Source organism: Hydra viridissima, unplaced genomic scaffold, assembly GCF_058129835.1.
Source record: "Hydra viridissima isolate aposymbiotic clone 2 unplaced genomic scaffold, HvirCarnegie_v1 scaffold_11, whole genome shotgun sequence".
NCBI lineage: Eukaryota > Metazoa > Cnidaria > Hydrozoa > Anthoathecata > Hydridae > Hydra > Hydra viridissima.
This window is the reverse complement of record NW_028324310.1, coordinates 7,691,814-7,717,601: the sequence shown is the minus strand read 5'-3', so window position 1 is coordinate 7,717,601 and position 25,788 is coordinate 7,691,814. Positions and strand designations below refer to the sequence as shown.

Below are 25,788 nucleotides of genomic sequence, written 5' to 3'. Positions count from 1 at the left end.
TTTATCTTTTTGTATAAGTAACTAATAAAATCTTTGTTAACACTGAGTGTGAACTTAATTAGAATGTATCAATAATATTGATGTCAATAGAATTATATGTAGCGGTTCTTTATTATAAAATCCTATGGTCTTCTGCGAGTTTCCGCATTCTTATTTCATCCTTTTTATTATTACTAGAAATTGTTATTATAACAAATCGACAGTGATTGTATACACTAACAGAAATTATTATCAAATTCATAAGATTCTTGTAGAAAACTAAAAAACAAAAAAAATTAAAAAGAGTTTTGATGCTTCTAAACCACTTTCTTATTGATGCTTTATTCTTGTTGACTCTTTAATCTAGCAATTTTCTTTTTTTCTTTTACTTTACTGAATTTCGTGAAATGCACTACAGACCAGTTAACGTACTGTTTGTCGGTATATTTGGTGCTTGGCGTGGCAACGTGCGATTGCGTTACGTACATCATGTGACAGTATGATTTAGAAATGTAACATCTACTTCTTTCACTAAAATATTTTCTGTAAGCAAAATTTTAACATAATGCTTTTGAGTTTGTTTTTTTTTTTAAAAAAAAAAAACAAAAAAAAAAAAACACTTAAAGCGCACATCTGAAAATATGATTCACAGACAGCAAAGTTTAGGAAATTTACTCTAGGCACGTAATGTGCAACTACAAGCAATTTTCTTTTTCTTTAAAGTCATAGGGCAAAAGATTTTTTTTTTACAGTAATTATTTTTTGTAGTATTCACTTTTTTATAAGAAAAAAGCTTTTAAGTATTGGTCTTGACTCGCAAAGCGTGTAAAAATGTCTATAAAACCTTTCTGAACAAAAATTTAACATTTTTTTAATTTAAATATATGCAAATTTTAATAACTGAAACTTTCCTGATAAATTTCCGAGTTGTAATTTTTTCTACACGTTATGGACATCATTTTATGAGATGACGATTAATATTTGAGAAAACAAAAATATATTTATTTTTGATTCCTCATTGGAAAAGTATTGGTAATTCAAATAACAAACGACTAAAGTTATGTAAACAATGAATCTGTTTTTGTGGTTAAAAAAATCTTTTTTTTGCGGCATTTTAATAGCAAAGCTTAATAATGTATTGTGAGCCGGAATACAGATTTTTGTAGAAAGCTTTTTTTTCAAATGCTCATATACGAGCATTAAATTTTAAGACTGAGTTTTGAAAAATTATTATTTCATTTTAAATTACTGAGCATTTTTGTTCTACAATATCGCATATTATAAATATTAGGCGCATCTTGAAACTTCTGATCCTGCGTTGATAATTCAACTCTACTACAAGAACCCTATTTCTTTACCACAGTGCACAGTGGGCCAGAATTCACTTTTACTGGACAAAATTCGTAACTAATTTAATATTAGAGCTATATTCACTAAAATTAGTATGAGTACTAATATGATGTCTGCGCTTTTTATGAAGGTAATATTTTTTTATTTCGTTGCTATGGATACCTTTATTTTGCTTAGCAACAACCTATTTTTGTTATCTGCAGATATTTTATAAGTGCTATATTCACTAAATTTGTCATGAGTACCAATATGAGATCACACTTCTTACAAAAGTGATAATTTTTTAAATTTAGTTGCTATGGATACTTATATTGCTTAGTTTCCGGATACTCTCCTTAGTTACAAAGTGGTAAATTGATATTTGAATATTTTATCGGATTTTTGTCCCACCTATATTGAATAACAATTGAGTATTTAGGTAAATAATGTTTTAGGAATAATAAAAGCAAAAATAGTGCAAGAAAACATTGTCAATTTTAAATTGCACCAAAAAAAATATAAAACAATAATATCGTTTGAACCTTCCCATCAATCATTGTAAGTTCAATAATACAATTCACTTCAATAGAAGATCTGCAAACCTCAAATAAAATCATTCCCAAGCTTTCTATTTCACTTTTAATGTACTGATCTTCTTCAATCACAGATTCCTTGGATTCCATTTTGTATGCAAATCTTATGGGTCTACAATTGGCTGTGGAGGACAACTTTTGATTTTTCCAAATAGGCACCTTTTCGTTGCTGTTGTTAAATCCAGTCAAATCCAATGGTACTAGACAAGTAATAAATAGTGATTCTTCACGCTTTAAATCTCTGTTAATGTCGGGTTCTGATAAAACTTGTTTATAAATACTTTAGCCAGTAGCACCATCAAAACCATCCTTACACGTTAGTGTCATTGTTTTTACTGCTTTGTCGTTCAATATCAAGTGCCTTAGCACAGGTTCCCGAACTCCACAGATTCTAATCAAAGTATGAATTATTAAATCTTTTAAAGGAACTGAAGCTGAATAGTCCTCCACTGTTATGTTTGCAGGATAACATTTCAATTTTGCATCTCTGACATCATTGTAAGCAGGGTAAATGTTATACTCTTTCTCAAAGGCTCCGCTTCTAACCAATTGATAGGAAGCTTTTGTCAGACTTGCATCAATTATTAAAGCCAGTGCTTCGTCTGCTGAATATTTAGTTGCTTTATCTGTATTTGAAATATTTAAAACGTTCTTGGCAGCAACAATAATAGATTCATCTCTAAATTTTTTATTAGCAGCAAAAAATAATTCATTGGATGAATGAGATTCAATTAAACAAGATACACGCCGTTTTTTAGTTTTATTAGAACTATTATCAAATGCAACTGGTTTTCGACCACGTCTACTTGCAGTTGGTTCATTGTCTTTTTTTCTAACAATTAAATATTCATTAAGCCAGCTCACAAACTTCTTTTCAAAATTTTTGACAGAATAGTTTGCAGATTTCCACTTTTTTTTATACAAGTAAACAAATCGTTGAACAGCGTGTCTAAAATCAACGTCTTTAAAATCAGCAAACTTTGGCTGAATAAATTTTAATATATCTTCAGAAATATATTGTTTTGAAATACTAAGATTGTTTTTTTGGAGAAAATTATGAATGTCTAAGTTTAATAAAACCATATCTAAATTATTATTGTAGCAAGTATTTTGTATTTAAAAGTTTAATGTTATAATATATATGCCGTCCGGACTACTAATACTTGTTATTAATTAAGTTACTACAAGTGTTAGTAATTAAAATTAAAAGTAATTAAATTACTGTTAGTGTTAGTAATTAAATTACTAACAACTACCGAAAATATGTTGTTGCTATGCTATGCAAAGTAAGGTATCCATACTAACCAAAAAAAAATAATCCCATAAGAATTGTGAATCTCATTTTAATACATACCCCCAATATTGTGTACTTAGCGCATGTAAAATACTGTTAAAACAACGTTAATGTAAAAATGAGTTGTTGCCATGCAAAATTTAGTACCATAGCAACCAAGTTAAAACATATATAAAATCTGAACGGGGATTTAAGGGGACGAGCAATCAATTAAAACTCAATTGAAGCATCATATAGCTCAAATAAATATAAGACAGCACATGGCAAATTGTGGTAATTATTAGTTATAGTGCGGCAAAAAACAAATTTCTTAAGGAATTTTTTTTTTTAATCTGTGATTTTCAAAGTATAACTGAGATAATATGCTATGACAAATTTATTTCACACATTTGGCTTTTCTTATCTCTAAACACTCTAGAATAACATGTGCTAATTTTTTGTTTCAAAAACGTAGATGTAATTGAAATATAACACAACGTTGATATCACCGTTAATTACTTATTTAAATTTTTTTTTTTTTTTTTTTAATTTCAATATTCAAATGCTTAAAGTCCTGGTAACTAAGGGATTTAATATAAATAAGTTATCAATAAATTTCTCCTAATATATATAGATACTAAAATTAAATAAGTTTTCAAGATTAGACAACTAAAATTTTTCCCATTTTGTCCACCTACTGGCCCACTGTGCAGTGGTGGTAAAGAAACGGGATTCTTGCAGTAAAGTTGAATTTAATCCACTAAAGCTTAGAAATTTTTCTTAAGAAGCCATTTGAAACCTCAGTAGTGCAGCAAATTGCTGAGAAGTTTCAGCCAACAGGCTCAGTTTAAGATGCTCCACGTTCCTGGAGACCTGACATCGTGTGATATCGGAAGATGTTACCTAATATTGGAATCCTAATATCGGAAAATATCACCTGATATCAGAAAGTCGTTTATTAAAACAATACAACTTTGTTGGAAGAAAATAAAAACAACTCCCATGCTGCCTGCTCCAGTTTATGTTTGCTTAAGATCATCAGACGCTTACCAATTACAACTGGCCTTAAGTACACGACGACTTCATAAACTATGCGCCATTGTTTGAAGCTCTATCCATAGAAATTCTGCAGGCATCACGGAATTATATCTGTTAACTATCAGGAATAGTTAAAAATTTCCCGATATTATTGATGGATACACTGACGTAAAAATAGGCTTCATTAATCAAATTTTCGTGGATCTGATTTTATTCTACATCATACACAGTTGTATGATTTAGGATAAAGAGAAACCAAGTGAGTGTGTGGAAGAGTCGATGTATTCACTAAAATTAATGGTGTGGATGGTGTGGATACTCCTTTTATTCTTTGAGGCATCAACTCAATTAATGAGTTAATACCCAAGTAGCAATGTTTATATGGCCTGACAACGGTCCGGTTTTGACTGCGGAACACAACCAGGCCTGGCGCAGTGCTGCTATGCACATTGGCTTAATTATGGTCCAGGGCTGGCTAGCCATTGCAGGCTCTGGCGTTTCATCGGGCCACCACTGGCAAATGCTTAAAAGTCCTATGCAAGCCCATAGATTCACCAGAATCGGTAACGGGCCAAAAACAGTAAATCTCTATTATTATAACGTTTGTCTTTATCTGTTTTATATATTGCATGTACATATCACTCAAATATGAAAACAAAGTTTTAGATTTCTAATTTATTTTAATTAAATTATTAAAGCCTACCCTTTACATGTTCCTTATTAATGGAATAGAGAAAATACCATTAAGTTAAATCACTCTTTTCGATTTGTAAATTTACAACAAAATGAATGTAAATTGCTTCATCAAAATAAAGCCAAATTCAACAAACAAATTCTTTTTATAAATCTTCTAAAGAAGAATTTTATATTATATATAATTTAAATTATATTATATATAATGTAAATTATTAATATATTATGATATAAATTATGACACACTTACAATATATAATATAAATTATTATATAAAAATATCAAAAAGATGTGATTTATATATATTTAAATTTCTTCAGAAATGTTTTATAAGGGACTACCTGTTTTACTATTTTTTTTTATTATTATTGAAAAAACATTTAAAACTAAAATGTAAAATCAATCCGTGTAAATAACTTATGCCAGGTTGCAATTATAGCAACCATACTACCAATGATTGGCATTTAACAATGTTCAAACCTATTTATATCAGCAGACTTTCTTATGGCTCTTTGTTTTCTGCCATCGTTACGATCCTACCATATATTGAACAATGACTTTATGAATGTCACTTTCGGATGCACCTTTGGTTGGACCATTTTTTCTTAATGGTCCTGTAAATATGCATCATCCTTTATAGTTGAATACAACACATATTGTTAGTTTTTACTAAACATAATACTAAGAATAAAATATACATTATGTATGTTATTAAAAAATGTATGATACATGTAAGTTCATATCTTTAAATGTTAATAATTATCCCTTAAAGTTTTGGAATAATCCCTTCTATTTTAAGATATAAATGCATGTAAGAAGACCTTAAATTTTTTCATAATGTATTATATAACAAATTTTTGAATAAAGAAATATTTAAATCATCTACTATATCTTTTTATTAACATTATATACTGTTATACTTACTGTTATTCTTACTATTATTTGAGAATTCTGCGCAAGCAATTAATAAATTACTATGTTGGCAGCTCCCAACAGTTGTAAGTTGGTTGGCAATTATCATTTTAGACCTATATAATAACAAGGTTTCTTTGGTCTAAATTTTAAACTTAAATACTTTTTCTTCACTACTATTTAACAAAATAAATTTAAAAAAACTAAAAATAAAAATTATACTTAGTCTTACTGAAAACTAGTACCTTATTTTATCACATTTATTCTAAAAAACGAAAAATAGAAAAGGTAACATACAAAAATTATTGTAAGAATATGTTTTGTTAACCAAAAAATATATATTCATATTTGAAATTTATGTAAATATTTTTGAGAAAAAAATGTTATGTTAAACAAAAAAACAGATTTTTATTTGAAACTTTTTATTTATCAATATTTGAACTCAAGATAAAAAACTTCATTACAATCAGTTTTATAATTTTCACATAAGCGTTCGTTTATTCCGTCGCAACTCAGGTGATTTAAGGCCAGTCCAAATTTTTATGGTAGTTCGTCCTACCTTCTATAACTCCTTTTTAAAAAAAACTGTTTTTGAAATTTGTTGTCTAAGCTGAATAGTACGTAGCAAAAGTTGGGCTAAGTTGAAAAAAATTTTATTGACAAAAATATGGTGGATGACGCATATTGTCCTTCAACTTAAAGATAAATGTTTCAAAAAATAAGGGTTGAAATTGTTAAGCACAACTTTTCTAGTTATCTACAAGCTAAAAAACATTGATATTGAATTATATTGTTTTTTCATACTTTGATCTAGAAGGTAGGGTAGAAAATCCGACGTTTAGTTATTTCTTTCGACAACGAACACTGAAGTGTCGAGAACTCGGTAATACTTAGCGATTTTGTTTTGAAAGGCTTTTTGATGACCGCATAAACAGAATGGTTTCTGTCGGTGGGAAGTTATTCGTAATAAACAAAATAGAGCGTGTGGTCATTATATATACATATAAATATACATACATACATACATACATACATACATACATACATACATACATACATACATACATACATACATACATACATACATACATACATACATACATACATACATACATACATACATACATACATACATACATACATACATACATACATACATACATACATACATACATACATACATACATACATACATACATACATACATACATACATACATACATACATACATACATACATACATACATACATACATACATACATACATACATACATACATACATACATACATACATACATACATACATACATACATACATACATACATACATACATACATACATACATACATACATACATACATACATACATACATACATACATACATACATACATACATACATACATACATACATACATACATACATACATACATACATACATACATACATACATATATATATATATATATATATATATATATGTATTTATATATATATATATATACATACATACATATATATATAAAAGTAATATAAATTTATTACTTTTAATTGGTATTTAGAATTAAATAAATTTGGTTAATAAGTTTGGGCATTTGTTTTTATAATTTTTTGAAAGGTACTTATTTTCATGTCTGCATTTAGAAATAAGTTCTTTTTTTTTTTATTTAGTAAATTTTCTTGATCTATATAAGTAATAATTTCAAACTTTTTTTGTTAACAAAATATACATTTGAGATATGTTATTATAGATAGGCGCAGTTTTTAGAATAGACCAGTTTAATTTAAAGTTAATATTTTTTTCTTTTAGTTGCCAAATATATTTTGACAGCATAGTCTCTTTTGAGTACTTTTCATGATTTTTTAAATTTTTCAATATAGTTGATGGAACTTCTTGGTCAAAGAAATCAATTACTATTTTACAATGCTTACTATATAACTAAAAAAAAATTATTTACAAGTATATTTTATAATTATATAGAAATGTGATTTATTTTACCGAACAAGGATGGATCCTGCTTAATTACAACACATTGAAATTTGACTGATAGCATGTTTAATTTGTATAGTAAAGATAAATAAAACTGGAGAAAATGAAGAAAAAGAAAATGTTTATTTAACAAGAATGAAAATATTGCGAGAAAGAAAAAGATTTAGATTGAAAATGAATAAATTAATAAAATCAGCAGTAGTCTTTAGTAGACTGTTGACAAAATGAATTTAACCAATTTGTTTGGAAGAAATAGAAATCGATTTATTAAATTCTTTTGTAGTAAGATTATTATTATTTAAAATACATTATAAATCAATGACAACAAATGCATGGACATTAGTTGAATTAACAAGTAATTTACATAAATTTATTAAAAGCAGCTAATTAAGTTTAAAGATTATGGTGATTATCGAATGTTTATATACATCAAAATGAATTTGAAAAACCTTTGCCATTGGTTTTGAAAACATCCTTTGTGATATTATTGGAGTAATAGTTTAAATTTTAGTAATTAATTTTTGTGAAATAGGACTTGATTTGTATTGATTATCATTATTTAATTTATCATAATTTTTTATTCATTTTGTTTTAACAATAATCATCCAGTCAATTGATTTAATTTTTTGTTTGTTTAGATATTATCTAGATTATCTAGATATTGTTTATATATATATATATATATATATATATATATATATATATATATATATATATATATATATATATATATATATATATATATATATGTATATATATATACGCTGCCAGTTTCTCTTTTTTCAGAATTGTCAAGAAGTCTTTCTATTTTCTTGTTCTTTATATTGAGCAATAGTTTTGTAAAATACACTAACACAATTTACATCCAATTTAAGAAATCTATTGCAAGTAATAAGTAATCAAGATTTGAATAATAAATAATTTGGTTTGTTATAAATCATTATATTATATACTAATTCATAACATGTTATGAACTCATGATATATACTCAAAAAATTAGGAAACTTTCTTGTCGGACTTTTTTTAGTCACCGCTTTATTATAAACGTCTAGAAAAATCCCGCGAGATCTGAACGGCATAATTTTACGTCACCCTCAGATAAACGAAACAAACCCGAAATTTACGGCGACTGGCCTTAAACTACATGAGAATCTTGAGAGTCCAAAACAGGCTTTAAAAAATTCCCGTATCCACCGTTCCTACCTCGTCATTAATTTATTCTAATTATACGGAACTAAACTATACCGCCATTATGGTGGACAAACAAACGTAAACAAATAGATCGGCTATGTCAACATAAAGCGAATATTTGGAATTTATGGACAGAAATATAATAAAATGTAAACAATTTTTTGAAGAAGATGTTTTACCTGAACTAATTGACAAATTTTACAGCCATAGAAATCATTTTATGAAAGAAATATGGGATAAAAATAAATTCATACTAAAAGAACACAACTACTTTAAAAAAGAAAACAAACTTTTTATTGATCGAGATTATTATATAAAATTGAAATAAAAATGTAGTTTTTTAATAAAAATATTTTATACTGTTTATTTTTTGTTACAAATTCTAGTTTCACTAATTATTCAATCCTGTTAAAATTAAAAAAAAAACTATTCTACAGGAATAATTGAATAACATATTTATCAAAGAAGAACAAACAATAACAATTATCTCTATTGACCATAATCCAGAATATTTAGTATATAAGTAATCTAATGGCATAATACTTTGTAGATTTATACTTGTTGCATAACAATATAATAACCCTCTCAACGTGTACTCAGAGGCAATTTTCCGGGTTGTTTCTAAACAAGTTAGTTGAAACTTTCCTTTCATAAATCCTGGAATCTTTAGTTCCCCACAATAAAAGCCAACACTATCAGCAATGTTAAAGCTTCTATCTACTAAAACAACATCTCCAGGAATGATGTTTTTCAGAACTGAACAATGCTCTGTTAGGTATTTATCGCTAACGTGTCCTCCCTAAGCTTTAGAAACAAATATTTTCACACCTTGTAGTCTTACACCTATTAAGAATTTAACAGTATTGTGATGTTTGTACTGTGATCAAGTTTTTGTTCTTGCGCATAGATTAGATGGTTTATTTATGAATATTTCAAAGCAATCAATTACTACAGCCACTTTTGTTTCAAAATATATTCTGAAGCATAAAGGCATTGATTCCATAAGCTCATTGCAATTTGAACAAATACAGCACAAAAGTTGGCCATATTATATATATTTTTTTTCAACAATGTTTGCATATTTATATATGTTTTATAACAATGTTTGCATATTTATATATTTAACTTAAATTTTAAAATAAAACAATAACAATAAATAAATAAAACAGATTAAGATTTATATTTTCTAACTTTGTTAATTAAAACATTAAATTTTATAATATTTTTTTTGAAAAAACTAAGAATATAATAATAAGTATATTAGTTCGGGTAACTTAGTTGTCCTCCATAATGGCAGAATTGAAATCAAAACAACTCTTAATTATTTCGTGACGTCGAGCTAGGAACGGTGGATACGCTATTCATTTATGTGTTAAAGCAGTGGTCCAGTTGTGGCAAACCGGCTCTGGCGTATTTATATCGGCCCGTTACTGGATATCCAGGACTGGGATGCCGCAAAAGGACCACATGACAGCTGCTATCTGGCAAACCAGCTCTGGTGAATCTTTTACGGTACAACAATGGTTCATATCGGCTCCGGCATGTCATTCATGGAACTTTAATGTCCCGTAAATGGATCGCCAGAACTGGTGAAGCCGGCACTGGCCCATACAAGTCCTGCTACTTGGGTAATTCTCATATCGATCTCTTGTCAGACCCTCATGATTTGTTCAAACAATTCATCACTAGTCTACACAGAGTTGGACACTCACTAGTTGCATGAACAATCTTATTGTCAGTTTTTCCCAGAAAGTTTCGATGGGATTGATGTCAGTAAACGCATTCGAGAAAACGCCCTCAGCATTTGTGATAACGCCCTCAGCGTTCGAGAAAAAATTTTTTCTTAATTAGCTCTTCGTCGCTCAGTGCTATTGGAGATTTGTAGTTTAAGTTTTTCTGATAATTTTGTGGACGACAAAAAATGGATCTTTTTTAAGCTCTTTAACAATTCTTCTAACAAGTGTTTGTTTTTCTTGGAAATTCACCCCAATGGTTTGTTTCATAACAGTTACGAGATACAATTGATTTTACAGTTTGCTTACAGTCAACTGTAAGCAAACTGTAAAATCAATAGTTATATTACATTTTCTATAAATTTCAGCTTGATATTTTCCACTTTTACAATCTTTAAAAAAACTACACTTCTCAATTTGTCGTCGGACATTTTCAATTGCAATACTTTACTCAATATATCACAAGTAAAATCTGTTTTTAATTTAATTGAAAAAATAATAGATCAGACGTTGAAAAATTTATCATTTTAGAGTACCGTTATAATAAAAGTGAAAACAAAAGTATACGGTAAATTGATTAAAGACAATAAAATCTCATAAAATATGCATCGTTTTAATTTGTCTTCCTTGTTTTGTCCAAATAAAAGATTAGCTTTTTGATTAAAATGTGGTATAAAAATTTTATGTGATTCTTATCATGATTCAAACGTTTTAAACTTTGTCAAGAACTTAATAAACTGTTTTAAAATTAATATGTTCAATTTGCTTTGCTACATTTTTTCAAATTTTCTTTTAAATTTGTGTTTATTCACCATGTTTTGTCCAATACTGTATATGAAATAAATAGTAAAAGAAAATGTGTTGCTCTAAAGTGTAGGCTAAACATTGTATCTCCTATGAAAGAAAAACTATATTGCAAAAATGTAAATACCCTCATTTCACCAGACATGCTTATAAACCCAGTAGGCTTGGTAATATAAGCACATTTAATGTTCTCTTAAAAGGGGCTTTATAATAAACAAAATGTGTCGGATAACAAAACTATTTATTCATGTTATTATTATAATTGTTATCATTTTCAATCTATCAAATAATAGAAAAAACTTTTAAGTGTAGGATAGATATTTTATTAGTCTGTATTCTTGATTATTTATTACAATGATTATGAAAGGTTAAATTAAAACAAAAAATACTGAATCAGTAGAAGGTATGCAGGATTTTTCAGAAATTCTAAAGCAAGATTTGCTTTAGAATTTCTGAAAAAATAAGTCAATGAAATAGATTTTTGGAACCACACAACAACATTTGTTTATTTTACTACTGACATAAATGAACACGTTAATAGAAAAATAGTCTAAAGAAAAGCTTTTTGTTTTATTTCTCATATCATTAAACGAGAAAATTATTGTCTTATTAAAATTATGGTCTTGTTAAAATTATGGCCTTAACAATTTGAGGAATGAAAATAAATAATGCAGTTGCAAAGAACTTCAGTTGTAAAGTCTTTTCTAAATTAATCTAAAGTTATTTTTTAGCGCAGGTGTTACATCAACCTTATTTTTGTTTTTTTTTTCTCTAAAATTTTCCTTTGTAACTAAGTAGAGACCTATAATGGAGAGATATATAAAGGAAAAAACGTAAGTGAAAAATGTAATAATGATTTAGTGCACACCAGATTAGTAAATATAACAAATAAAACAATAATAATAAATGTAATAAATATAGCAAATAATAAATATAATACTTTTTTCCTGCATTCATAAAGAATACAATATAAATTAGCATCTAAAAACTTTAAATTTTTCAAAGTTTCCTCCTTTTCAATAAGTTTTCTAAACAAACAAAGGAACGTCAAAAAGGTTTTCGACGTCTCTAACACAAATTTAACGCTTTAAATGTTGCTCAGAAATATCAATAAAAATTAATTTTTCAGAATTTTCACATCCTTTAGGTAGTTTTCAATTGCTTCTATTTGATAAAATGAATTTCTACTAAAAAAATTTTTAAAAAATATTTAAAGTCTGTTGGTAAGATTAAGTTCTTTAAAATAAAGTACTTTTGCACTACTAGTTTCGAAAAAAAAAAAATAGAACTTTGAATAAAATTCTTGAATGCTGAAACGTTAGCTAAAGCTAAGCTTCGTTTGTTGCGTGCTCAAAATGAGTTTTTTAACAGTTTTTAAAAAAACATATTTAGAACTTTATAGGAAATGTCTTCCGTTTCAGGGACTGAGATTCTGCCTGAGGAATCCAAAAAAGGCGCTGTCGAAGACGAAGAAAGTTCTTTGCTACCTCATTTGTCTACAAATATTGGACTTCAACTTAAAGCAATGAAGTTAAGACTTAATTTAAATCTTGAAAATCTTGAACGTAATTCAAAAACTTGCATTCCCTCTTTAACTGTTATAACAGATACTGCCACAAAAAGAGATCACGATAATTATCCTCCTAATCCATTCGAGTATTTTTACAAACACTACAGAGACAAAGTGATACAAAACGAGCTAGAACTAATTTTTTTAAATTCACAAGACGGAATCTATGTGGTACCATCGTGCAAGTCTTTACAATTGTGGTTCGGTGTAATTTTTGTAAAAGAAGGACCTTATAACGAAGGAATATTTCATTTTAACATATTTTTTAGAGATAGCTTTCCAGAAACAAGACCAGTATTGCGGTTCAAGAGTAAAGTATTCCACCCACAAATTGATCAAAATAAAGGAACGTTAAACTTAAATATTGTTTACAAAGAGCGACGCCATATCCCTGTTTGGGAGTTACTTCGCCATACAAGGTCTTTTTTTTACAGCATAGATATAAGAGATAGCTTTAATAATGAAGCTAGTTATCTATTTACATCAGACATTGATAAGTTTAACGCGAGATGCAGAGCATCGGTATTGGATTCATTACTTGAATATGAGGAACAGACTTATGATCAAAGCAAGGAGTCGGAAGACCCGTTTTTCTGTTCTATATTGGACAAAACGTCACTACAAGGAGTCAAGAAGATTATGTTGTCAATGAACTATGAAGTATTAAAAGAATCTAGTGTCATTGAATGGGCGAAAAACCATTTAGGAAAAGTACTAAACAATATTAGCGCCGCATATTAACTAAATTACGAGAAACATGCGGGAACAAAAAATAATAGCCGACAAAAACTTAAAAATGGCATCCATGAAATAAAAAGAAAAATGGGTAATGAATAATATTTCAAGTCATATTTTAAAAATTTCTACTAAAAATTTACAAATGTTACGAAATTTACAAAATTAATAAATTTCATATAATATATAAATTTTCAATTATTGAACCAAGATAACAAAATAAAATTTAAAAAAGTGTGTAAAACAAAAAAAACTGTAGATTAACATCATGAATTCAAAAACAGAACAATTTTTCAAAAATGTCAAATAAATTTTATTTTAAATAATTAAATATTGAAGTGATTAAATATAACAAAAAAAAAACTCTTGCAAAAAATTATACGGTAATACTTCTAAGTACTACATCAAGACTATTGTTTACTTTGCAACATTCAACAATTCTAAAAAGAATATCAATACATTGTAAATAATAAAGTTTCTTATTGCAGTTTATAAAAGATAAAAAACAAAAAACTATGTGTCTGAAATAGCTCACCGTGCTTTAAACCTTTTTTTTGAGTCTTCATTTAAATTAGCAACTCTGAAGCACTTTCTGCAATAAGAGGCCATTATACTAAATATCTGCTGTTTATGCAAGTTATGACTCTCATTTTCCCAATATGGTAATTGGGATACTACATTCCATGAAGAAACAATATAATCAATTAAATCTTCCCAGAGGCATTTGTTAAACATAGTTTGACACTGAGTTAAACACTCAAACTAAAACAAACAATTTTAAAACTTATTTTGCTAAATTGAGATAAAATTTTTTTACAGAATGTTGTTGCAATGTTTTCTTTTACATTAGCTAAGATTAGGTTTGAACTGAAAAGTATAGGAAAAAAATTGTGTGCCTTTAATTAGAAAGTGAGAAGAGAAGCAAAACTTAAAGTTTCAAGAAAGTTTAATACCCTTAAATTCAACCTTTGTACTAGACCTGAGTTTGATAAATTCTTTAAAAAGTCATTCATTTGTTATAATCTTTTTTTAAAATTATTTATTTTGTGCTACAGATTTCTATATCTTACATAGCAATTTAATTCTGTGCAGAACTAATTTTAAGTTTATCATGAAATTGTAATATTAGAAGTTTAAATGACTCTTAACATGTGCAAAAGGTCATTAGATTGTCTAAAAAATGAAGATTTTTTATGATTGTTGTTGCTTTTTTAAAAAAAGAAAAAAAAGAAAAAGATAGATAATCAATTATTCTCAAAATTGAAACAGTAGATTTTACAATCAGAGCAACTTTAGTACTCATATTTAATATTACCTAATGAAAGAAAAATGAAACAAAAAATCAAAAGTTAAAATGAGAACATCAACTGCATCAAAAAAGAGTTCCATGTCCAGGTAAATGTAAAACTGATCATAAACAAGACAGCTTGCAGAAAACAAAAATTTATTCAACTCGTTTTTCTAAAAATTTTAGTGCATAAATCTATTTATAATCAAGAAAATTTAAGTAAATAACAAACCTTGAAGACCTTAAGGTGCACTTCAACTCTTTTATAACATACTGCATCTCTTGTAGAGCCATAAACTCTATCAGGCATTGCTTTATGAATGTTTTGGAGAAGGCATTTTAAATACTCTACTTTGCACAAGGGAACTTTCTATAATTAAAATGAAAGTAATTTTATGGATTTTAATGATGTAAACTTTTTATATGAATCAAAGTTAACCAATTAAATCAAAATTTAACCAATTAAAAGTGCTTCAAATTTTGTTTAATCAGCCTAATAAGTATTTAGATAACAATACCTTTTTGGTAAGTGTTATACAAGAAACATCATGCAAAAGCTCAACAAGATAATTTTGTGATACATGACTAAATTTGTTTAAAATTTTAGTTCCATGGGAAACTGTTGGCAGAGATAATCTCTTCCTTTTTGAAATTACACTTTTAACAATGTTTCCACTCTCATTATAGTCATCAATATCAAAAGAACTTGAAGAGTTACTTCTCCTGTTTTGATGAAAACAATCATCTACCAAATTGTCATATAACTCAAAATCTGAACTTCCATTCCTATCAGTATAATCAGTATTAATCGAAACATAGTTTAGTCTTGAAGGAAAACGAATTTTTCTCGGACTATTAATTCTTATATTGTCATGAACATAATTGCTGATTGGTAAATTGTTTAAAGAAATACTTCGTCTTGTTAAATGGATGTTTTCAGAAGCCTGTGTCAAGAATGTGTTAATATCACCAACACTGTCAATTGATTGTTGACTGTCATAAGGATTGCAATTAGTTATATCTTGAAGAGCATTCATTTCAGTAGAAACCAAGGTGATATAGTCTTTATGACTGGGTCACCTTTTTCTTTGTTTATTTCCCGCTAAACCTCATTCTCAATTTCAGTAACAAAAATCATACCGGATGATATTAATACTTTCATACTTAAATTAGTTATTAACTATTATCGAATAAGTTTTGAGATAAATGAAAAAAAAAAATTATAATTTCATTAAAAGTATTAAAATAATAATCAAAGAAAATAAATTCAATTTTTTTTTTTTTTTTTTTGGCGGGAGAGTACAAATCAAATGAATTTTTTTAGCGTACCACTAGCGTACCACTAAGGCAGGCGAAACGAAAATTTACAACGCTTAACGGGTCGATGTTATAAAACAAAAGGGAATGTATTTACGCAAATTTACAACTTTCTGCAAAAATAGTTAAAAAAGTTTTTAGTTGTTTAAAAATCAAGTGTGCGTAATAAAAAATTTATGTTTTTTTTTTTATAATTTTTATTCCTTTCCGATAATAGACAAAGAACTTATCCAATCGGTTCAGTCTTTTTGACTTCCTATAATGGTCGGCCGGTCAAATGACCAAAACGCAACTTAAATGTGACAGTCCAAAAGTCCGACCTTACTGCGACGTCAGTTTCTGACCTCAAAAAGATTTTCCTTAGACGTCCGATTCTGACTAATCTATATAGAATTTTTTTTAAACAAAATTTGCCATGCGACTTAATTAAGCCGCATATATATTACCTTGAGGTAATATAGAACAAATCTTTAAAGATTTTAATTAAAATTTAATTATTACTTTTAATTAAAAGGGCTTTATCAAAGATCAATCTATCCTAGGTTTATAAGGTTAGTTTGTGTGTTTGTGATTTTTGTTCGGGTTCCATTATTCAGATTCCATTATTCACATGCAACGACTTGTACGAAGTACGCAATCCAAAAAGCCCTATCATTCAAGTATGTAAGCGGGAACACGAGTATGATAATGTACTCATGTCTTTACCACAAAAAAAAAAACTAAATAAGATTTCCCTAACTTAAAAGATGGATGTTTTATGTTACAAAATGGAGATGTGGCAATTGTTGACAGAATTGTACGAGATAAAATACAGTGTAAAGTGTTCAAACCCTGTAACATGCAAAATGTTTATGTGGAACCTGCAGAGTCAAAGTTATTCAACATATGCTTAATTAATGACCTAAACAAGAACTATAAGTCTAAAGTTTTAGAAAGAAAGAATTTGATAAATAAATGTGTTTGTATTCCTGAACAGCGTAGGCATGCTATTTTTCCACTCTTGCATCGATTCTAGATTATGCACATTTATTATTTTTTTTGTGTATCTATTTGCCTGTATTATTACTTTTAAATTTTTTTTTAATTTTGGATTATGAAAGTATTTAAAAATTTCTTACTTAATAATTATTTATTCTGATTTTTATCTTCTTGGATTTTATTTTAGACATGTATTGATAGAATAATCTGATAATCCCTAAAATGTATAATTTGCTAAATAAAAATGTATCTGATATATTATGCATATGCATGACTTTTTGCATTTAAAATTTTAGCAAGGAATTTAAGTCTAAGTATAAGTTTTGATTAAGTATGGTATTTAATATTTTTTTAGTCTCTATATTTAGATAACATAAGAAGCAAACAGTTAGTTTGAAGTCACACTAATAATTTGGTTTCAGTAAATTTATTTGTTTTAATGTTGCTGAATATTGTGGCTAGATATTTGATAGTTATATAAATAACTGTAACATAATATCTGGCCCTACATTATATTACCTTTACCTTTTTTATTGTTGTGACACAACAGTGGTTTTATATCTGAGTTTTTCTTCTCAGTCTTTTCTCTTCAGTTGTTTCTTCTCAGTCCTAAAAGCATTATAGCCTTTGTCATGGCTAAGGAGCTTCACCTGGCCTTAACGGACCCCTGCAGTTAAGGAGTTATATATTTAGCTTTGATTTAACTAGTATGAGCCAAGCTGAAGAGTTTAAATGGGCAAGAGCAGTTTGGATGGAAGGAGACAAGGAGGAGGAAGGTACTATCCTTACTAAATGGGTTCAGGGTGAAATCGTTAGATGGCCTGTTAAAATTAATGCATTAAGAGCTTTATGAGAAGGTAGATCCCCTAACAAAAATTGGTTGAAATTTGATCTTGTTAAAATAAAATGTAGTTCAAGTAAGACTCATAATCTACATTTTAATTGTATTTGATAAGATTTATATTGTACTTATTTTTCGAGAAGACATTTAATTTAGCAGTATTTAATTTAATTTTTTTTGTTTCCTAAGCTAAGCAAATTAAATGCCAAAAATGATGTATCACTTTTTTGATGATATTATTTCATTTTTCTTTTAAGATGATTGTCATACTTGTGAAGATTTCAACTTTACAACCACAGATGCAGATGATAGTAACTCACCTCCTAAATATAAACATGGTAAATTTGTATTCTTGTGACTTATGAACTGTAGTTTAGGATAACTGAAACAAGTTGAATACTATTCTTTTTTTCTTCCCAAATTATTAGGCATTCTATAAGAGCCTTATTAAATTACATTGTGAGTTGAGTTTCTAAAATCATTAAATTAAAATTGATAGTTATCAAAAAATTTCTAGTTCTAGTGTTAACAGTTAAGTACATCTAGTTCCCAAAAAGTTTAAGAGAAAATGTAGGTAGCTATTTTGAGAAAAAAAATTGGCTTGTCCAAAAAATTTAAATTTTGCTGTTTTTGGTATTTATTTTAGCAATAAAACTGTTATGTTGATGTGTTTTTGTGTATTCAACAGTTAATTTTTTATTTTACTATTCTTTTTTATTTGTATGTAAGTATACAAATTGAATTATTACGATCTCTAATTTTAGAGCCTAATAAAGTTACTGGTTATAAATATAAAATAAAAATACCATCTCTACCACATTCATCAGTTAAAAGAAGGAACAGCCATAAAGGTAAAAATAAACATTATTTTATTTCTACTTACTTCATTTTAGCTGCATACAAATCTGCATAAAAATTCTTATCAAAAAATGCATATAGATGCATTTTTGAGAAGAATTTTTCTGAAATGTATATCATTATTCATATTTTTTTTTAAATGTATTTATGACATTAAAAAAAAGTTACTAAACAAATGCAAGGATGCAACATGTATTACGTTGTTGATGCTGTTTACTTAGTTTATATGTCAGACGATCTTCATACTTGTGAGAATTTATTTTTACTTTCACAGATGATTGTAACTCACCTCCAAATAACAAAGAAGGTAAATGTTTTTTTCACTTTTAAAATATAGTACAGGATGGCTGATACAAGTTACTATTATAATAGGCAATACTATTTTTAAAAATTGTAATAAATATTTGTTCCAAAAAAGCCTTTATAAATTAAGTTTTCAGCAGAGTTTTAATCGAGGAAGTATCAAATAAAAAACAACAAATGTTTACACTTTAATAAATTTAGTTACCATATAGTTTACAAGAGAATATATTTGTAGGAAGCAGTTTTTAGAAAACAATTGAATTATCAGAAAATTTTGAATCATGCTAAGTTATGTGTTTGGTGCATTTTCATGTATTTGGCCTGGTTAATTACTTTCTTTAATTTTAGAACCTAAAGTGTCTGGTCATAAAAGTTACGTTACAACGCCACCTCCACCACATTTATCAGATAAAAGAAAAACTAGCAGAAAAGGTAAAGAAACAAAACTTTTTTATTTTAACTTATTTAATTTCTGCTCTAATCTACAGGATATTTATATCATTTCATTGATATATTGGAGTAATGATAAGTAATATGTAAATACTAATAAAGATATCTTTTTATATTTTTAGTTCCAGATATCGATTATTTTATTATTGTTTTTTTAATTGACAGTTTATGGTAATAAATTCCTTTAATTATAAACAAAAGTCATTAATATATTTACTGATAGAGTTCAACAATCCTAAATCCAGTTCCCCAAATATAAGCAAAAGGAAGTTGATAGTGGAGGATCCTAAATGCAGTTCCCCAGATAAAAAGAAAAGGAAGTTGGTATTAGAGGTACAGTTGTTATTAAAGGAAGTTGGTATTAGAAGTACATCTTGAATCTTGTGAGCCCAATTTAAGTAATATTATATAAAGTTGAATTTAAAAATCCATGTCATCAAATATTTTTAGCATCACCAGTGGATTTTAGTAGTAGAAGTAACCCTAAACTGTTGTCTCCTGTAAGGAATCAGGTCCTTTTGAATAATAATACAGATACTATGAGTATATCTGTTGCATCATTTCAAAGTAAGTATATTTTTTGTTTAGATCTTTTTTTCTAATGAAGTTTCTTTAAATAATTATGTGAAATGGTTGACATTACTCAACATGGATACTATTCAACAATAATAATTTGGAATCTCAAAGTAGACTAAACAAGTTATTATATTTTAGGATTCCAATCAAAAGTTTTTGAGAACTTTATCGTTTTAAAAGAAATGATTAAGTCACTTGGTCAGCGATATGAAAAGGATGATTCACCTTTCTTTATTGAACAATTTACTGAAATTGAAGAATTTAAAGAGTTTGATGAAACTCTATGTGAAAGTGATAAAAAAATATGTTTTGTGAGTTTCAATTTTGTTTCAGAAAATCATTTTTATTGCTTTTCATTTAAATACTATATCCACAATTTAGGTGGCAATTTGAAAATTGTCTTTTTTTAAAAATCCCAGAGCAACTAAATAACACAGGTCAACAGCATTTTTAGGGCCAAAGATATTTCAACGAATTTAGGGTAACTTTGGGGTGCTGATTCTGAATATGTCATCAGTTTTGCCAGATTGTCTCAAGTTTTTGAGATTTTTCATAAAATGTGTAAAAAAAAGACATAATTTGCTACTCGCGCATTAATTTTATTGATATTGTCATGAATGCAATAAATTTAACAAAGTAAATGTTGATTTTAGTTTATTTTAACTAGTTTTAGAAAGTAATCTTCAAAAATGAACAAGACATGAAAGATAGGAGACATTTAATCGCTGGAAAAGTGCTTTTTGTATGATTTTCTTCTATGTGAGCTATTCGGGCAGTCACGCTGTAGATTCCAGCAGTAATCAGCCATCATATGTCTGTCCCATCTGCCTTGGTACCTTTCCTCCATCACCATAATATCCTGATGAAATCTCTCCCCTTGTTCTTTGCTAAAATCTCCACGTTTTTCTGGAAATCTGTCCAAGTGACTGTGAAGATAATGCAATTTAATGGTCATGTATACACCCAGATTTCTAAATCTCAATAGCATGTTTTGTACCAGTTCTTCATAATTGTCTGCCTTTTTATTTCCCAAGAAGTTCTTCGCTACCAACACAAAACTACACCATGCAGCAGCTTCAATGTCATTCATTTCCTTAGGAAAATTTGAATCTTTAATGAGTTTCCGAATTTGAGGACCATCAAAGATTCCTGCCTTCAATTTTTCGCTACTAAGACCAGGGAAAGATCTGCAGATGTACATGAAGCAATTACCATCTTTGTCTAATGCCTTTACAAACTGCTTCATTAATCCTAACTTTATGTGAAGTGGTGGTAGAATGATTTTTTCCCTGTCCACCAAAGGTTCGTTCACTATGTTTGATGCTCCTACTGTCAAAGTAACCCTTGGAGGCCAATTCAGTTTCTCCCAGTGCTGATGTTTTGCTCTACTATCCCACATGCAGATGAAGCAAGGATACTTTGTGTATCCACTTAGCTGTCCAAGTAAAAAGTTGACCATTTTTAAATCAACACATATCAGCCACGAATGTTCATAGTAGCACAGTTTCTCCAAGACCATTTTGACATTTTTGTATTGTTCTGCAAGTTTAGTTGAGTGAGCTACTGGAAGAGATGCACACTGATTGCCATTGTTCAACAAAACACATTTCAAACTCCTTTTAGAACTATCTATGAAAAGCCTCCAGTCTTCAGGATGATATACTTGTAAACCCATTTGCAGCATCAGGCCAGGAATATCCTTACAATATACAAGTAGGTCATCTTCACAGAAAAATTGAAGAAGTGCTTCTCTGGTCCTGTAAGATGTAATTTTAGTTCCAGGCGTCAGACAATTTTTTTCACTTAGCCTTGAAGCTAAAAGTTCAGATGCACTTTTTGAGAGGTAGAGGTCTCTTATTAGATCGTTGAGCTCTCCTTGGGTAAATTGCGTAGGTGTTCTGAAACTTCCTTCATATTCTGGTTTACTTCCAGAACTTATGCTTAGCTCCATACCCTGCATTTCATCATCATCAGGTGGGGGAAGGTCAGGTAACATGGTAAACACAGGTACAGGCACATCTTCACAATGAGGGACAGGCCTTCTTGCAGATTCCATGTTAGGATACTCCCATTTTTGTTTCTTATGCTTATTGAATCCTTGCACTTGCACTGCACAGAAATAACAGTCATCATGATGATTTTTTTGCTTTCTCCACACCATTGGAACACCAAATTTGAAGCTTTTTCTTTGTCCTTTGCTCCATTTTCGTAATAATTCGATACATGCTTTGCACACTATGTGTGGTGCCCAAGATTTGTCTTGGTCCCCAAGCATAACCCCAAAATAGGCCAAATACACTTTTTTTATGAAGTCTGTTATGTTTCTTCTATGTTTTTGCAGTGTATATTCACCACAAATGTAACAGAATGAGTCTGGATCGTTAAGACAACTTCTTCTTGATGAGTTCATGCTTTTCACTGGAAAACAGACAACAACATAAAGTTAGTGCAAAAATCAAGCTATGAACAAACTTTTAGAACACTAATTAACAAAAAACTATATTGAAAACTGCTCAGTTCAAGTACTAATCTCAAGAAATTAATGAAATGATGCGTCGCATTTACCAACAAGTGCTATAAATAAGATACCAAAAATATCAAAAACTTGAGCCAATCTGGCAAAACTGATAGCATATTCAGAATCAGCACCCCAAAAATACCCCAAATTCATTAAAATATTTTGGACGCCAGTAAATTTTTTTTTTTTTTGTTGACCTGTGTAATTAGAACTGTTCGTGACCTGAGTACTTATTCATTCTAACTCCATTTTAAAATGTTAAAAGAACGTTTCAAAGTTAATATCTGAAAGATAAAATAAAATAGTTTTTTAACTTTTTTTTGTTTTAAATAGTTTTTTTGCTTATAAATATTTAGTAAATTTGTATTTATTTTCAAATAACATTTTAAATAGTTATTATTAAAGTTTAAAATGTATTGCTACCTTTGGAAGGTCATTTATTATTTTCTCCCAACATTTAAAAATAAAGTTAGAATAAATAAGCACTCGGGTTGCAAGTTATTTGCAGATAAATTTATAAACACTAAGAAACTTCTACTTTGTTTTTGTTTAGCTTAGTCGCTTTGAAAACTGTGGGGGAGCAACATGTCATGAATATGTTAGGAATATTATGAACAAGTAAGTTGATTACGGATATCTTATTTTTGATTTTTTTCATATATTTAAAAAATATTGTTTTTGCCATATAGAAATGATTGATAATTATTATTGTATTACCATATAATATTACCATGGCCCCCACAAGAATCATTAATTGTACATTTGGTCTGGGTAAATTTATAAAAGAAAATATTAAAACATCTTTATTTTGGGCCCCGGAAATCTTCCCCATTTTTGATAATTGTTTTTTTTAAGTTCATTTGTTTGAGTTGGTAAATCACATGTGTTACTTTTGAGGGTTATGTCAAATGGCGTCATAAGCGAATACAATTTGAATGGGAAGTTGAATAAGCTGTCTTTTCGAAAAACAAATACAATGAAGTTAATAGTTGGTAAGTTATTTTTATTTATGTCAAAACTAGATTATTTATTACTAAGTTAAATTATTAATACAAATTGCACAACACTTTTTTAGTTCAATTCTAAAATATGGAAAATAATGCTTTGTTAAAATTTGACTCAACAGACATAGGTAGATAAATAGATAGATATTTTTTTAATTAGCCATTTTACAATAAAAAAAATATTTCTTTTTAATTTTAGAAAAAACAATATTAGTTACAATTAGAAAAATATACAGGGTGTCCGCTGGTTTTTGAGTGGACATCCGATTTAAGATTATATATAAAATGGTCGTAGGAGACAATCACTCATATAGCTAATAGCTGCATAATGGCAATTCAGTTTGTCTAAATTTGATTCCAAATGGCGAGCTTTGTGGCTAAAGCCTAGACATTTAACAAACTTGGGAAATAATACTTTATGCCAACTAGTTAAGGTAAATAAAAACAGGTTGGAAAATTATTATTTAAAATAAAAAGTTTAATTTTTTTTTTCTTTTTCTAGCAACTGTTACTAAGTCGAAAAAATATACAGAAAAAGATGTCGAAAATAGCATTGGTGTTATTTTGAAACACGCTCCTTTGCAAAAAGGTGGTAAGAAAAATCTACGAAATGAAAACAATTAAAGATCAAGAAATGAACCTTTATGTTCTTTTATAATAAAGATTTTTTTGTTGAAATAGAATTTTTATCTTTATTCTTGTCTTTTATTTCCCTGAAATTGGATCTTTCTAAGATAAAATAATCACTCCATGCAATGCTAGTATAAAATTTTTTTACATTATATTAGACCTAAGAAAAAGCAGCTTGTTTGCTTCTTTTAAATAAAAACATTAATGTTATTTAAGTTATTTTTTACACATTTACATCTTGACGGTCGGTTTATAGTCACAAACGCGACGTCATTACGACGTCTTTAATTGACGTCAAGCGGGATTACACTTTGCGACTATAAATAGACCGTCAGAGTAGGACGTCCTTCTGACGTTCGTGTGTTAGCTGGGTTATTGCTAAATTTGGGATTTAAGACGTTCAAGTACACCGTGAACTTTTAGATCAGTCAAAAATACTGATATTGTAAGATAGAGCATCGCAGAAAACCAGTAGACATTAACAATAAACGATCTGGCCAGTTGTATCTTTCTGATTCTTCGGCAAATTTTGAAAGAGAATTTGCACCACTTTCTGTACAATTGCCAGCTGCTCCAAAAACTAAATCCTGGGGACCTCTCATTGTACTTGGAATACAGTAAAGCAGTTTTCAGTTTTGTTAAATATGATGAAATCACGATGAAGAGCATTTTTATAGGGCAATTTGAAAGCCACCACGATCGCCTGATTTGACTGCTCCAGATTTTTTCTTGTTGAGTTATCTCGAGGAAAAAGTGTAAATAAACCCCAAAACCTGCAGAAGCTAAAGAAAAGCACTTTACAAAGTTTTTGCGTTCAAGAAAAATGGTTCTCATTTACATGTGAACAAATCTGATTGGATTTCGCGTTATGCCTTTTTATCTAATTAAAAAAGGGATGAATGTTTCATTCATTTTTGTAAAAAGTTTCATTTGTAATTAATCTTGCCTCTTTCTTCATCAGCGTCCATTTTAAAACAAAATTAAAATTTTGTTATTACTATATCAGTGAGTCATATTTCTAAAAACACCGACTGTAACTGAAAATTTACAGAAATTTCCTGAGAAATAAATATTTCAATCATTCTTTAATTTCATACTAATAGTTATTACTGATTCTTTTACAAAATATACATTTTGTAAAAGAATCAATGATAACTATTAGTATGAAAGCTCCAAGCAGGCT

The 25,788-nt window shown here is 28.3% G+C and overlaps 2 protein-coding genes and 1 pseudogene across 4 annotated transcripts; 2 read left to right on the top strand and 1 right to left on the bottom strand.

Moving 5' to 3' along the window:
* The first annotated feature begins 12,306 nt into the window (after positions 1-12,306).
* LOC145191228 (AKT-interacting protein homolog A-like) lies at positions 12,307-14,029 on the top strand. 2 transcript variants are annotated; one of them, XM_090067509.1, is made up of 2 exons: positions 12,307-12,370; positions 12,959-14,029. In XM_090067509.1, the coding sequence occupies exon 2, from the start codon at positions 13,063-13,065 to the stop codon at positions 13,846-13,848; it is 786 nt and encodes a 261-aa protein (XP_089923635.1). In that variant the 5' UTR covers positions 12,307-12,370; positions 12,959-13,062; the 3' UTR covers positions 13,849-14,029. The 2 variants fall into 2 exon arrangements, with proteins under 2 accessions (XP_089923635.1, XP_079924390.2); XM_080068264.2 differs by lacking the exon at positions 12,307-12,370 and having other exon boundaries at positions 12,879-14,029.
* LOC145191227 (uncharacterized) lies at positions 13,935-16,289 on the bottom strand. Its single transcript, XM_090067508.1, has 4 exons — positions 15,649-16,289; positions 15,363-15,500; positions 14,378-14,604; positions 13,935-14,282 (listed from the first exon to the last, which is right to left on the bottom strand). Exons 1-4 carry the CDS (start codon positions 16,165-16,167, stop codon positions 14,219-14,221), a joined length of 948 nt encoding a protein of 315 aa, XP_089923634.1. The 5' UTR covers positions 16,168-16,289; the 3' UTR covers positions 13,935-14,218.
* A 1,715-nt stretch (positions 16,290-18,004) lies between these two features.
* Positions 18,005-24,658, top strand: LOC149881985 (uncharacterized; annotated as a pseudogene). Its single transcript, XR_016445009.1, has 11 exons — positions 18,005-18,342; positions 18,524-18,604; positions 19,031-19,117; positions 19,399-19,431; positions 19,776-19,859; positions 20,101-20,235; positions 20,328-20,444; positions 20,592-20,764; positions 23,525-23,589; positions 23,869-23,963; positions 24,478-24,658. The product of XR_016445009.1 is annotated as an uncharacterized LOC149881985 (transcript).
* Positions 24,659-25,788: the final 1,130 nt, after the last annotated feature.